Source organism: Staurois parvus, unplaced genomic scaffold, assembly GCF_062004578.1.
Source record: "Staurois parvus isolate SC_StPar_1 unplaced genomic scaffold, SC_StPar_1.0 ptg000494l, whole genome shotgun sequence".
Classification (NCBI taxonomy): domain Eukaryota; kingdom Metazoa; phylum Chordata; class Amphibia; order Anura; family Ranidae; genus Staurois; species Staurois parvus.
In genome coordinates, this window is record NW_028318290.1 from 409,697 (window position 1) to 425,912 (window position 16,216).

At 40.7% G+C, this 16,216-nt stretch overlaps 1 protein-coding gene across 1 annotated transcript in view; it reads right to left on the reverse strand.

Moving 5' to 3' along the window:
* The window catches only part of LOC149452136 (uncharacterized), a 28,924-nt gene extending 15,396 nt beyond the window's left edge, over nt 1-13,528 (reverse strand). Inside the window, exon 1 of the mRNA XM_089689724.1 lies at nt 13,430-13,528. Coding sequence (XP_089545850.1) covers nt 13,430-13,528 — 99 coding nt within the window. The remainder of the gene's footprint in view (nt 1-13,429) is intronic.
* Between the last annotated feature and the right edge of the window lie 2,688 nt (nt 13,529-16,216).

Below are 16,216 nucleotides of genomic sequence, written 5' to 3' on the forward strand. Positions count from 1 at the left end.
TTTAAGGAAAAGGAAGAACCCTCATAAAGACCTCATGGAAAGACCTGACATCTGAAGAAGATCTCTGCTGAAATAATTACTCTTCTATCTTTTCAAACTTCTTAAAACTTTAAACCTCTAATCTTATAACCTCCTACATTCTCCCCTACTGAGAATCTTTCACTTGCCCTATATATCAGTCTAAAGGCGTTCCACTGCCAGCTAAATCCACGGGAGAGTTGCCTAGTCTGACGTCCGGGTGTGGTGAGATGTTTATTTGATTTTGTATTAATTACTTTCTCTGTGTGTGGAATCATAAAATTACCTTAGTGTATCATAACAATATTGGGTAGTTAGATATCTGTAGTCAGATACTGTGTTACTGTTAAAAAAATTGTTTATTGCCATATTATAAATTTTTCCATATTTCATAATTTATTGAATATTAATAACCAGAATATCACATATCAAGGGCTTACTTCTTGCAATCCTATGGCCACGGCGTGCGAGAATATAACCTTTGAGATATTCGAAATTATTAATTATTAATAAATTTAATAAATAATCATATCATTTAAAATTTGTGATTGATGAAATTAGTTAGAGACCTTATTAGTGTGTCTTACATTGGTAGGATATATTTTTGATTGTGTGTACCAATATTCATTTATCACCAGTCTTTTGCGTTTTGTGTTAATATATATATAATTTTTGTACATAAATAAATTTTTATATTTATCTATTATAAGGCAAATTTTGTGTGTATGGTACGAAATCATATTGGCTAAAAGAATTCAAGGTATAATAATAAGTGGTGATCAAATTATCAAAGTGTCCAAATTATTGGTTTATTAAATATTTGCCGTATTTTAACGGCTGGAGGCACTGTAATATTTCATCTAAGGGAAAGGGACACGCCCTTTATAAGTAATATATATCCTTACATAAACCACCACAACATAAATTTGGAGGCACTGCTGAGATCCATAGAAATCGTACCATAACACAAAACGCACTGGTGATTGTATATTTGTACACTTTATCAAACATATATTTTGTATCAAAATGGCATCCAGTAATCACGGATCCACCTCTTCCAAGCATAACGAGGAAAATATGGCGGCTCAAGGCATTGAGCAGGAAGTTATGAAGCCAGCTCGGAAAGCTGCCGGTGCTTGGCAGAAGTATGTTGAAAATGAAGTAATAAATTATCTCCGCAAGAAATTGAATTTGGGGGATAGCAATAATGAATTTGTGGATGAAGAGAAAGAGCAGGCCATGAGTACCTTTGAGGACCTGTTCAACCAAAAGGGCCAGGTTGTTGGGTTTTTAATAGCATTTGCTGGAGCAGAAAGTGATAGAAGCCGTGACAGACTTCTCCTAGAAGCTTGGCCCATGTTATGGTTCATGACCGCTGGAGCTGCCCAGCGGACCATGACTCTAAGGGAAGAGTTGTCAGAGGCCCGCCTCTTGTTAGAAAGCAAAAATCAGGACATTGAGTCTTTGAAAGGGAAGCTTGGTCATGCCGGTGTTCGTTTAGACGAATCCGAGAAACATTATGATAGATTGGTCGGAGACTTTCGAAGTGCTCAGGACCTATATGAAAGAAACTTTCAGGAATTAAAACAACTTCAAAAGAAGTATCAGGACTTAAAAGATGAGGTGGAGTACTTCAGATCAGAGAGGTTATCTCCTGTCAAAATTAAAGTTCACCCAGGGGATAAGCATGACCAGTCAGAACTTACCTTGATAAAATCTGAGCAGAAAACTCTGGAGGAGCAGATTATAAGGTTGACGGCCCAAATAAATTCTGGGGTCCAAAGACGGACCAACCCAGTCAAGCCAGAGGCTGATGAGCGGAGATACCCGCATCACAGCGAAGTATCTGATAGTGAGTCAGGGTCAGAATATAGGTCACCTCCTAAGCTTTCAAGATACACTCCAGAGCGCTCTGAAGAAAAATATGAGGTCTCATATAGGCAGGAAGGGAAATCCCAGGGGTCATTCAGGAGATATGACACCCCAAAGGTTATTAAGTTCCTGAAGGACACTGTTCCTATGTTTTCTAAGAAAGTGTCCCTTGAGATCACCGAACACATGAGAACATATGAACAGACGTTAGAGATTCTGGGCATTAGAGATGACCACACCAAAATAAAATTGCTGCCATGGGTGTTTGAAGAGAAATACCGGCAATTCTTTGAGACCTTGATGGCCTATTCCAATCAGTCCTGGAGAGAGGTTAAACATAAGTGCCACATGGAATTTGGGCCTTATAAAACTGTAACCTCTGCCAAGGCTGCGGCCTACAATTTAAAGTGTGGTTCTCACCAAAGCCCTGCAGAATTTCTGGCTGTCCTCAGAAATGCCTATTTCCTGGCTGAAAAGGATCCCAATCCTAACCAGCCAGAATTCAAGACCCTATTCTATGAAGCATTACCTGCTTACATAAAATTGGGACTTGCAAAGGATTACAGAAAGGGATGCTCTCTTGATTGGTTGGTGAGAGAGAGTGACTATTTATTCTCGATCCAACAGTCCAGTGAGGGGGGGATAAAAAGAGAACCTAAAAATAGCCCCAAGATAGTAGCAACCACTACCGTTTCCCCTCCAAATCCAAATTTGCAGGCAGAGAAGAAATCATATGCGGAAGTAGTCCGTGGGGGTAAAACCAATGGTTCCCCTAGATTTGTACCTCAAGCCCAGCAAGTGAAGGAGGTCCAAAACTTTGCACCCCAAAACCAGTGGGTGAGAAAGGATAGACAAAAGCCAGGGAACTACGGTAGTGGAAGTGAGAAGAATAAAAAGTATGGTAAGGGTCAGTACAGTGATGAGAATCAAAGGAGGCAATGGTATCCTCAGAGGTTCTATTATCCTCGCCAAAACCAACATGGGAATTTTTATGGGAACCCCAATTTCAACAGGCCCCATAATCACAATAAGAATCCCAATTTTAATAAAAACTCTGATTTCCAAAGATTTCCTCCACGCCAAGAACACCCTCAGGCTCAAAGGGGGGATACAGTACCCCAGGCTCCCTTTAATAACAGGGAGACCCCAAAACCTCAGAGAGAACAATGGCATCGGGACCAGAGCAGTAGTTCTGACTCTGAATCTCATTACCAGTCTCGTCCAAAATACAAGCGCAAGTATAGGAAAAGGGAGAATCAACAGAATGACTCCTCTGAGCGTATTGGACAAATAGAGGCACAGGTCAGCAAAATGGCTGAACAAATGGACAGGCTTGTCACTCAATTTCCATCCAATCCTTTTTTAGGAGCAGCTCCTGTGACCAACCAAGGGTCACAGAATTAACAGGCAACCAAGACTTACACCAACAGGGGAGAACACTGAGTCAAAGGACAGGAGATGTGTGCCCCGTCCCTGACACGCCTACTAATGGAGAAGCTAGTTCTCAGGCAAAGGGGGACCAGTTGTTGGTTATTAATGATTCTCCTGCTTTTCAGTGTCCATCTATTGCCCCTAATATAGTCGCGGCATCGGAAGTCATCAGGATTGACAAGCCAGACGGAGCACCAACTTCTAGTTGTGCTTCTGTCTTGAGACAGTCCAAGAATCCCACCAGGGAGGATAAGGGTGATGTGTCCACCACATGCGGTGAGATAAGAGCTAGTCATAGGTTATTGAAGGGCCCACAGATCTTCAACCACACTAATTTCATGTGTGAGCTGACTGAATCTGATGGGAGATATTATGCCACAGTACAGGTGCAGGATGCCAGTGATCTTTCGATTGTCGGTTTAATAGACACTGGATCCCAAGCAACCATCATGTCACAGGAACATTTTGACAAAGTGGCGAATGTCATGCCCACCAAGCCGAGACTTAAAAGCTTTGACAGCTCATTGATTGGTGTAGGTGGAGACCCTTTACAAGTCATGGGTACCGCCTGGCTTAAATTGAAACTGGGTAATAAGGAACTGAGACACCCCATCATCATTGCCAGTATCTCCCAGCACCACATGATAATTGGGATGGACTTCCTAAAAAGGCTGAACACCATAGTTGACTGTGTGAACCAAGTCCTGTGGTCACAGGTAAATACCCCAATTAAATATGGGAAACTTAAAACTCCCCATTCCCGACAACACTGCCACCTGGTGGAAGAGAGGCCTGGATCATTAGAAATCCATTTCAGGAACAGCCAACTTCCTGATGTAACGGTTATCAAACCTGATGACCATAACCCTATCAGAAGAGATGAGGAACACATTTTTAGAATTCCCCAAGAGAAAATAAAAGATATTTCCCTCCAAGATGACATCCTTACGATATCTTTTCATCAGGAGGATAAACCAAGAAAAGGGGGAGATCATACCCAATTCTTGACAGGTATTGAAAGGGTTAACAGCGACTTGTTTATCCCCATCCGGATAAATGGTCTTAATAGGTCAAAATATGCCAAACTAGATTTGAGACAGGAACACAGCTTTGTAAGCCATGGGTTGATAAAACACCTGACCGAAATGGAAATGATCCGTTTCTCCACACCTCAGCGTCATTGGATTTCAGACTCCCTTGATGACTCTGATGATCACAATTCAATGGCTAGGTGTCTCTTAAACGTCACTGTAGGAAACAAAACAGCCACCCATGTGTTCCTAGTCTTGGATAATCCCCAAACTAAAATTTATTTTGGCAACGATATATTACATCGCTTTGCAATGCAAGTCGACCTAATTAATGACTGTTTATGGAGTCGACTAAAGGGGGACCCCGAAAAATACCAAAATCTGGACTTAGCTTTAAAATCCCAGCAACAGATGCCTTATGCTGTTGAAGTCCAGGTAGCCCAAAAGATTACAATTCCTAAGGGCATAAATAATTTCATACTCCCCATCCAAGTTAAAAAGGGACATAGACTGAAGGGGTCAGATGCATTGGTATGCCTCTCCCATAAAATGCAGGGGGAGGGACTGAACATTACACACACGCCCCTAGTCAACACACATCAATCCCCGATGTACATTTACATACATAATCTGTCCAATCAGGACATCGTCTTACCCAAAGAGACCCTTATTGGTCTAGCGGTAGAGACTGAATATTATACCTTTGGGGTCACTAACCAGGTGATTGGACTCATCCCCGATGAATATTTGTCGGAGGAACAATTAATTGAACAAACATTCCATTCATTACCAGAGGGTATTTTCACCATAGAGTCCATTTATCCATTCGATTCTAAAGATGGCACCTGTCGAGTCGAAGAGACATCAATTGTCTTTGATCACCCAATCAAAGAACAAGAGTACCCCAAAGAACCTGGATGGCAGGAGAACACACACACACATCACATACCCAATGACCTCACCACGAAACTTGAAGAGGCATATGAGATAGGTCAGCCGGAAAGCTTTCCTGGATTCAAGGAGTTAGTGGAAGAGATGGTGGCCCTCGCCGACGCGTGTGCCAGTGATCTCGACCGACAATTGCTCCGAGAGCTTCTCCTTGAATTCCAAGAGATCTTTGCCAAGGATTCTTACGATTGTGGGACTACTGACCTACACATCGCTAGGATCCAAACAGATCCAGATGCCCCACCAGTATTCGTAAGACAGTATAGGTTACCATTAGCTTCCTATGAATCTCTAGCTGAGATTATCAGGAAGTTATATGAAAGGGGTATAATTAGGCCCATCCACAGCTCCTACAACCACCCGATCCTGGGTATCTTAAAACCCAATGGACAATGGCGTTTGTGCGCTGACCTCCGTCAGCTGAACAAACGTGTGTACATGTCAGGATGGCCTGTCCCATACATAGACCAATGTCTCGCCCAGCTCCAAGGATCCCAAGTTTTCACAGCCTTGGATTGTGCACAAGGGTATTGGACCATAAAGGTGAGTGAGGAAGACCAATACAAACTGGCCTTCAGTTTTGGGAATCGACAGTATTGTTGGGTACGAATGCCTTTCGGATTCATAAATTCCGGACATGAATTTGCTGTGTTCATGCACAAGGCCATGCCAGACGCCTTCGAAAGGGGGACGTTGGCATATGTGGACGATATCCTGATCAAAAGTACTGATATGGCCAAACACATTACAGAACTTCGGCATGTCCTGGGCCAATTAAAAGCAGCAGGAGTAAAACTGTCCTTACAAAAAGCCCAGTGGTGTCGCACGAAGGTAAACTTCCTAGGCCATGAAGTTACTGCTGAAGGTTTGAACCCACAAAAGAAGAAAGTTGAGGCGGTTCTGAACTGTAAAGTCCCTACTAACCTTAAAGAATTGAGATCATTCCTAGGTATGGTGAACTACTCGCGTAAGTTTATTGATAATTACGCTGAGATAAGCAAGCCACTGCTTCACCTACTGAAGAAGGATGTCGAATGGTCGTGGGGTAAGAAACAGGAGGACGCCATGAAGGAATTAAAGGAACGTCTCACACAAGCTCCGTGTCTCGGATATCCCGAAGGGGGTAAAAATTTCTATCTAGAGACAGGGTTTACGCAGGTAAGTATGAGTTCTGTTCTTTACCAGAAACGTGATGATGTCAGTAAGGTGATTGCCTATGCCAGTAAAACTTTGTCCCCGGTTGAAGTAAAGTTCAGTGACTGTGAAAAAGCTCTATTGTCTACCGTGTGGGCATTACAGAATTTTCGCAGTTACATTCAGGGAGAGAGAATCATTGTTGAAACGGCACACCAGCCTTTACAGTATTTAAAGAGTGAACGTATCAAGGGAGGAAATGTGTCTAATAGCCGCATCACTGCTTGGACTTTGTCTTTGCAAGGGTGGCCGCTTGAAATTCGGTACAAACAGAACAAGGAAAGTCCAGTAGCCCAGGGCCTAGCCGAGCTCCATGATTGTTCCGCAACTACGCCTGCTATGGAGGCCCCGGACACTGACTTTCTGGAAGAACAACTGTTCTCTCCCTACAAGGTTTACGATGAAGAATACTGTAAACAGCTGCCGTGTGTATATGTGGATGGTTGTGCTTTTCATCACAAGGATGGGGAACAGCTCCAACTAGTGGCAGGTATTGGAATCGTTTGGACCCAAGGTGTCACCCCAATTTCTGTGGGATACAAACTTGGACCAAAAAGCAGTCAGGTTGCTGAACTTACTGCAATTCTTAGAGCAGTTGAGATGGCTATAGAGTTCAACATTAGAGAGTGTGCCATCATAACCGATTCCAATTATGTCAGGAATAGTTTTGTGGAGTATTTCCCTAGGTGGAAGCGAAACAACATGAACAAGAGTAATCACAAACCCGTGAAACATGGTAAGCTCTTTTGTCACATCGATGAACTGGTAAGGTCCAATGATCTCACCCTGCACTTCAAGAAGACCAAAGGCCACTCCAAGGTTCTAGGTGCCGAGAAAGAAGGGAACGATCTGGCCGATTCTCTAGCCAAGGAAGGGGCAATCACCGGTGAACTGTTAGACATTGATCAATTTTTAGGTACCGTACAGGTTGAAGCTGTCACCAGGCAACAGGCCAGAACAACTGGTGATCCAAATGCATTACAATGGAGTCACGATTCTCCTAGTGAGGATTTAATTACTGCCCAAAAAGAAGACCCAATAATTGGCTTGTTTTATAGTCATATAGAAGATCCCAACCAAAATCCCATAAATAAGGAAGTATATAGTGGGAAGGAGGATTTACGTATCTTAATGAAATCCAAATCCCAATTCTCTTTATACCAGGGATTGTTGATACGAACCTCAAAGGGTGGCGTACAACAATGGGTCGTCCCACTTAAATTTAGAGGTTTGATGCTACAGCATGCCCATGATGCTCCCACTTCCGGTCATCGTGGGGAAAAGATCACGTATGAGATCCTGCGGGATTATGCCTACTGGCCTCATATGTTACGTGATGTGAAGGAATACTGCCAAGGTTGCCTAATATGTCCCCAATTTCAACCTACCAAGCCAACTCACAGAGCACCTCTCCAGAAGAGGGGGATATGTATGCCTTGGTCAGACCTTCAAATGGATTTTATTGGGCCCGTAACAAAATCTTCACGAGGAAATCGGTATATGTTAACAGTTACATGTTTATTCACCAAGTATGTCGAATGTATACCAGCACCAAATAACAGCTCCGAGACATGTGCTGCATTGCTAATAAATCATGTATTTTCACGTTTTGGTTTACCTCAAAGGATAGAGTCTGATAGAGGATCGCACTTCACTAGCGAAGTGATGGCCAAATTGTGGAAAATTTTGGGGGTTAAAAGGAAATTGCATATCGCCTATCGGCCAGCCTCTAGTGGTGGTGTAGAACGATACAATCAGACCATCGTTAATGTCCTTAAGAAATTTGTTAAGGAAACAGGCAAAGATTGGGATGTCAAGCTCCCGCTGGTCCTGATGGCGTTGAGGGCTACTCCGAATACAGTTACAAAAATGTCATCTTTTGAACTGATGACAGGTAGACGGATGGTACTGCCCCAGCACTTATTGTATCGCACTACAGATCAAAATTTGATCAATGCTACCACCACACACCAGTACATAGAGGATTTACGTAAACATCTGCAATATGCTTTTGCCTTTGCCCAGCGAAATTTGGAAAGAGCTGCAACTAGTGCTAAGACATACTATGATCTCAAAACCTCCAAGAAGGAATATGAGATTGGTGACAAGGTCTATCTATACAACTTTGCAAGAGACCAGATCAAGGAACGGAAATTCCTTCCATCTTGGAAAGGTCCGTTCTCTATCATTGATAAAATCTCTCCGGTCGCATATAAATTGCAGGTTACCCGGTATGGTGAAATCAGTGATAGATGGGTGCACATCAATCAATTACGTGCTTGCCATCCAAAGTCTCAATTGCAGTTGTTGGAAGACTAACCCACCAGTTCCTATCTGGAGATATTGAGATCATTATTAAATTTCCTTTAAACATATAATTCATCTTTTGCCTTACAGGATCCAGTAACATAATTTTATGTATATCCCATACTTAAACTGTTCATTTTAATAATTTAGAAAGGAAGGCCCAGACTATGACCAGACCGGCGATCGGAGGTGTCAATGACCGGACCCTAGAAGGAAGCTATAATGTCCTGTGGGAAAGACCAGATGCCAGAGATCGATCCGGAGACGATAACCTGATGTCCCAGGCCACCAAGGGCCAGTCCAGAGGAAAAGACCCGCCTAGGAGACCGTCTAAGAGACCTGTCGTGCGGTGGACCCATGGACCCCAAGGTGGATGTGCCAGGCCAGGCCGGCCTCATCACAAGACCAGGATCGTCATCGGAAGTGTCCATCTAAAGACGCCGAGTCAAGTTGAGGACCAACCAGCATCACCGCTGCCATTTTATTATAAAAAAAAAAAAAAAAATTTTTTTTTATTATTTCATTCACTTCACCGGAGAAGACGAACGATCACTCTAACCAAAAGTCCCACTCATGTTTTTCGATACAGACACCCCTCTACGCGTGCCTATACCCCAAAAACAAAGGGGGATTTGTTGTGGGCTTTTGAATCATGTCTCAAAAATATGACTTTTATCAAGACATAATATTATATGGCAAACAGCTCAGCATAACCGGATGTTAAGAGTTAATTTTGTCTTGGTTGAACCACCAAGAATTCTAGTTAAAGAACTGGAGAGAATGGGGGAAGTAAGACTTTTCCAAGACAATGGGACTATTTGAACTGTCAACAAGGACTATTTGTATATGGAAGTCGAGAAGAATGCACATACAGAAAGTCAAACACATAGGACTTTGACTTGTAAACATTTCAACAATAATGAGACGGGAACTCAACTGGTTGAAAGCTTAACCAAAACTTGTAGAGTGTGATGAACCAACAGACCTCTGAAACTATTACCATATACTATTGTTCACCAAGGGTGAAAGCATTAACAGTTGTTTACCATGAGTCCAATACAAGGGCCAGGCAAACAGAGAGTTTTTTTTCCCTACACAGAGAAAATGTTGATTCTGAAACAAAGGGGTGAAATTCAGGACATTTAAGTTTAAAAGTTCACTGTATATCATGACAAAAATGTACTACAAAAACAGATTATGAATAAGATGTCATAGACTTTAAACACCACTAAATACTCAGCAATGGGAACTATATATCACTAACTTGAGTATTGAGATGATGGGAAGTAAGATGTATTATAAACTAGCATTAGTTACATGTCTTATCAGGAAACAAACAGGATGATATTTCAAGTAGGAATAACCGAATATACACCTATATTCCATGGTCCCTATTTAGAATAATATAGGTATCACTGCTATATCTGGATAGAGCCGTATATTTTATTCCTGAAATTACCTGAAGATTCCACCCAAGGTATGAGTCATCTCAAATACTCACATTGTTCTGTGATACATGACCGCCACCTGGCGGGCAGGTGAGAAATAGCTTATGTACACACATTTCTCAACTAGCCAATCAGGAAGCCTGGTGGGAAGGTATCTTAGAACAATGGACTAGTGGATATAAAAGCCCATGTGCTTTAAGGAAAAGGAAGAACCCTCATAAAGACCTCATGGAAAGACCTGACATCTGAAGAAGATCTCTGCTGAAATAATTACTCTTCTATCTTTTCAAACTTCTTAAAACTTTAAACCTCTAATCTTATAACCTCCTACATTCTCCCCTACTGAGAATCTTTCACTTGCCCTATATATCAGTCTAAAGGCGTTCCACTGCCAGCTAAATCCACGGGAGAGTTGCCTAGTCTGACGTCCGGGTGTGGTGAGATGTTTATTTGATTTTGTATTAATTACTTTCTCTGTGTGTGGAATCATAAAATTACCTTAGTGTATTACAACAATATTGGGTAGTTAGATATCTGTAGTCAGATACTGTGTTACTGTTAAAAAAATTGTTTATTGCCATATTATAAATTTTTCCATATTTCATAATTTATTGAATATTAATAACCAGAATATCACATATCAAGGGCTTACTTCTTGCAATCCTATGGCCACGGCGTGCGAGAATATAACCTTTGAGATATTCGAAATTATTAATTATTAATAAATTTAATAAATAATCATATCATTTAAAATTTGTGATTGATGAAATTAGTTAGAGACCTTATTAGTGTGTCTTACATTGGTAGGATATATTTTTGATTGTGTGTACCAATATTCATTTATCACCAGTCTTTTGCGTTTTGTGTTAATATATATATAATTTTTGTACATAAATAAATTTTTATATTTATCTATTATAAGGCAAATTTTGTGTGTATGGTACGAAATCATATTGGCTAAAAGAATTCAAGGTATAATAATAAGTGGTGATCAAATTATCAAAGTGTCCAAATTATTGGTTTATTAAATATTTGCCGTATTTTAACGGCTGGAGGCACTGTAATATTTCATCTAAGGGAAAGGGACACGCCCTTTATAAATAATATATATCCTTACATAAACCACCACAACACTTAACAAGCCCTCCCTGGACCCCACCAACCTGAACAACTTAAGACCCATCTCATTGCTCCTGTTTACCTCTAAATTCTTAGAACGCTTAGTCTACAATCGCCTGAGCGCCGACCTCACCAACAACAACCTTCTTGACCCTTTACAGTCTGGCTTTCGCTCTCTACACTCCACTGAAACTGCCCTACTAATACTCACTAATGATCTACTAACAGCTAAAACCAATGGCCACTACTCCGTCCTCATCCCAACCAATGGCCACTACTCCATACTCATCCCAACCAATGGCCGCTACTCCGTACTCATCCCAACCAATGGCCACTACTCTGTACTAATCCCAACCAATGGCCACTACTCAGTACTCATCCCAACCAATGGCCACTACTCCGTACTCATCCCAACCTATGACCACTACTCCGTACTCATCCCAACCTATGACCACTACTCCGTACTCATCCCAACCTATGACCACTACTCCGTACTCATCCCAACCTATGACCACTAGTCCGTACTCCTTCCAACCAATGGTCACTACTGCATACTCATCCCAACCAATAGCTGCTACTCCGTACTAATCCCAACCAATAGCCGCTACTCTGTACTAATCCCAATCAATGGCCACTACTGCATACTCATCCCAACCAATGGCCACTACTCCGTACTCCTCCCAACCAATGGTCACTACTGCGTACTCATCCCAACCAATAGCTGCTACTCCGTACTAATCCCAACCAATAGCCGCTGCTCTGTACTAATCCCAACCAATGGCCACTACTCCATACTAATCCCAACCAATGGCCACTACTCCATATTAATCCCAACCATTGGCCACTACTCCATACTCATCCCAACCAATGGCCACTACTCCATACTCATCCCATCCAATGGCCACTACTCCGTACTAATCCCAACCAATGGCCACTACTCCATATTAATCCCAACCATTGGCCACTACTCCATACTCATCCCAAACAATGGCCACTACTCCGTACTCATCCCAACCAATGGCCACTACTCTATACTAATCCCAACCAATGGCTACTACTCCATACTCTTACTACTTGACCTCTCTGTGGCCTTTGATACTGTTGACCATCCTCTCCTCCTCAAAAAATTTCTCTTTTGGCCTCCAAGACTCTGCTTTCTCCTGGTTCTCCTCCTACCTATTGCAGCGCTCCTTCAGCATTACCTATAACTCCTTTTATATATATATATATATATATATATATATATATATATATATCTCCTCTCCACTTCCTCTTTCTGTAGGGGTCCCTCAATGTTCTGTCCTTGGACCCCTTCTCTTCTCCATCTACACCTCCTCCCTTGGTCACTTGATAAACTCCCATGGCTTTAAGTACCATCTCTATGCTGATGACACACAAATCTATCTTTCTACTCCTCACCTCACCCCTTCAGTCTCCTCCTCACCTCACCCCTTCAGTCTCCTCCTCACCTCGCCCCTTCAGTCTCCTCCTCACCTCGCCCCTTCAGTCTCCTCCTCACCTCGCCCCTTCAGTCTCCTCCTCACCTCGCCCCTTCAGTCTCCTTTCGCATTACTAATCTACTAAGTGACATATTGGCATGAAAATTATGATACAATTGGTGCTGCGCTCCCACACTTGTACTTATATAAATAATTACATCAAAATGAGGTTTCAGTGACACCCCTAGTGACTCCTCCTGAGTGTAATTATCACAAACCCAATTCTTCATATTATTATACAATCTTATATAGTGATGTTTGATAAACCATATGAAATAAAATATATATGTGCAAAACACATAAAAACACAATACATAAACCCACTTGTGTTCCTAAACAGGATGAAATCACAAACTGGTACTAAACCACACGTGATAAAACACTTGGCAGAAGTGAATGCCCAAAGGTGCAGTGGAATGACAAATGGCACTATTGTGCCTATAGAAACAACCAATAGGACGGTCAGGATAAATTATCCCTGACTATAGGACAATCTACAAGGACTGTAATGAATTCTTCAACATAAATGTGTGACCACCACTCAACAAGAGCCCACATGTACCAAAGTGTAAATTGCCGTGCTCCAGTCCCCAAACTTGGGACTATACTGCTGTATAAATAGATAGAGACGTGGTGACATCACTTCCGGCAGAAGGGCCATCTTGATACACCCATAGGAGTACACCCAGGAGTTCATATGAGGATCTGTGAGCATTGTTTTCTCATAACACATGTGAGTGAGCATTTATAGAATTCTTTTACATCAATAAATGAAACAATATCACATGATGGAAGGATTCTTCTTGTTTTATAAACACCGATGAGGAAGCTGAGGTACAATTAGATCATATGAAAACCATCCGGATATCAGGAGAGGTGATACCTGTAAGTTCTGAAGGGGGACACCACCACTGTTTGTGATACCGAATCTGACGTGGAGGATTGAGCGGTTGGCTGTGCTTAATAGCAGAAAAGCACTTTGACCCTGTGGGGTCACTTCATGAAGGTGAGGGGGGCAATCTTACCGGTGAAGGATTACACTTTTTGTTCACCTGCCAGATTTCTATTGATGGTTGGAGGTTTCTATATATCCAGCCTTATTGAAGATTACACACGTGGACAATTTTGTTTTTATTTATTAATAATTGGTGGCACGTGTTTTGTAGACTTTTTTATAAATTGATTTGTTATGTGTTTTTTTTTTGCTATTTATATAGCAGTATAGTCCCAAGTTTGGGGACTGGAGCACGGCAATTTACACTTTGGTACATGTGGGCACTTGTTGAGTGGTGGTCACACATTAATGTTGGATTCATTATAGTCCTGTTGTGGGCTTTTGAATCATGTCTCAAAAATATGACTTTTATCAAGACATAATATTATATGGCAAACAGCTCAGCATAGCCGGATGCTAAGAGTTAATTTTGTCTTGGTTGAACCATCAAGAATTCTAGTTAAAGAAATGAAGAGAATGGGGGGAGTAAAACTTTTCCAAGACAATAAGACTGTTTGAACTGTCAACAAGGACTATTTGTATATGGAGGTTGAGAAGAATGCACATACAGAAAAGTCAAACACATAGCCAGATAGGACTTTGACTTTTAAACATTTCAACAATAATGAGACGGGAACTCAACTGGTTGAAAGCTTAACCAAAACCTGTAGAGTGTGATGAACCAACAGACCTCTGAAACTATTACCATATACTATTGTTCACCAAGGGTGAAAGCATTAACAATTGTTTACCATGAGTCCAATACAAGGGCCAGGCAAACAGAGAGTTTTTTCCTACACAGAGAAAATGTTGATTCTGAAACAAAGAGGTGAAATTCAGGACATTTAAGTCTAAAAGTTCACTGTATATAATTACAAAAATATACTACAAAAACATGTTATAAATAAGATGTTATAGATTTTAAACACCACTAAATACTCAGCAATGGGAACTATATATCACTAACTTGAATATTGAGATGATGGGAAGTAAGATGTATTATAGACTAGCATTAGTTACATGTCTTATCAGGAAACAAACAGGATGGTACTTCAAGGAGGAATAACTGAATATACACCTATATTCCATGGTCCCTATTTAGAATAATATAGGTATGATCACTGCTATATCTGGAAAGAGCCGTATATTTAATTCCTGAAATTACCTGAAGATTCCACCCAAGGTATGAATCATCTCAAATGCTCACATTGTTCTGTGATACATGACCGCCACCTGGCGGGCAGGTGAGAAATAGCTTATGTACACACATTTCTCAACTAGCCAATCAGGAAGCCTGGTGGGAAGGTATCTTAGAACAATGGACTAGTGGATATAAAAGCCCATGTGCTTTAAGAAAAAAAGGAATCCCTCATAAAAACCTCATGGAAAGACCTGACATCTGAAGAAGATCTCTGCTGAATAACTACTCGTCCATCTTTTCAAACTTCCTAAAACTTTAAACCTCTAATCTTATAACTTCCTACATTCTCCCCTACTGAATCTATCACTTGCCCTATATATCAGTCTAAAGGCGTTCCACTGCCAGCTAAATCCACGGGAGAGTTGCCTAGTCTGAATTCCGGGTGTGGTGAGATATTTATTTGATTTTGTATTAATTATTTTCTCTGTTGTGTGGAATCATAAAATTACCTTAGTGTATCATAACAATATTGGGTAGTTAGATATATGTAGAAAGATACTGTGTTACTGTTAAAAATTGTTTATTGCCATATTATAAATTTTTTCATATTTCATAATTTATTGAATATTAATAACCAGAGTATCATATATCAAGGGCTTGCTTCTTGCAATCCTATGGCCACGGCTTGTAAGAATATAACCTTTGAGATATTCGAAATTATTAATTATTAATAAATTTAATAAATATCATATCATTTAAAATTTGTGATTGATGTAATTAGTTAGAGACCTTATTAGTGTGTCTTACATTGGTAGGATATATCTTTGATTGTGTGTACCAGTGTTCATTTATCACCAGTCTTTTGCGTTTTGTGTTAATATATATATAATTTTTGTACATAAATAAATTTTTATATTTATCTATTATAAGGCAAATTTTGTGTGTATGGTACGAAATCATATTGGCTAAAAGAATTCAAGGTATAATAATAAGTGGTGATCAAATTATCAAGGTGTCCAAATTATTGGTTTACTAAATATTTGCCGTATTTTAACGGCTGGAGGCACTGTAATATTTCATCTAAGGGAAAGGGACACGCCCTTTATAAATAATATATATCCTTACATAAACCACCACAACATAAATTTGGAGGCGCTGCTGAGAGCCATAGAAATCGTACCATAACACAAAACGCACTGGTGATTGTATATTTG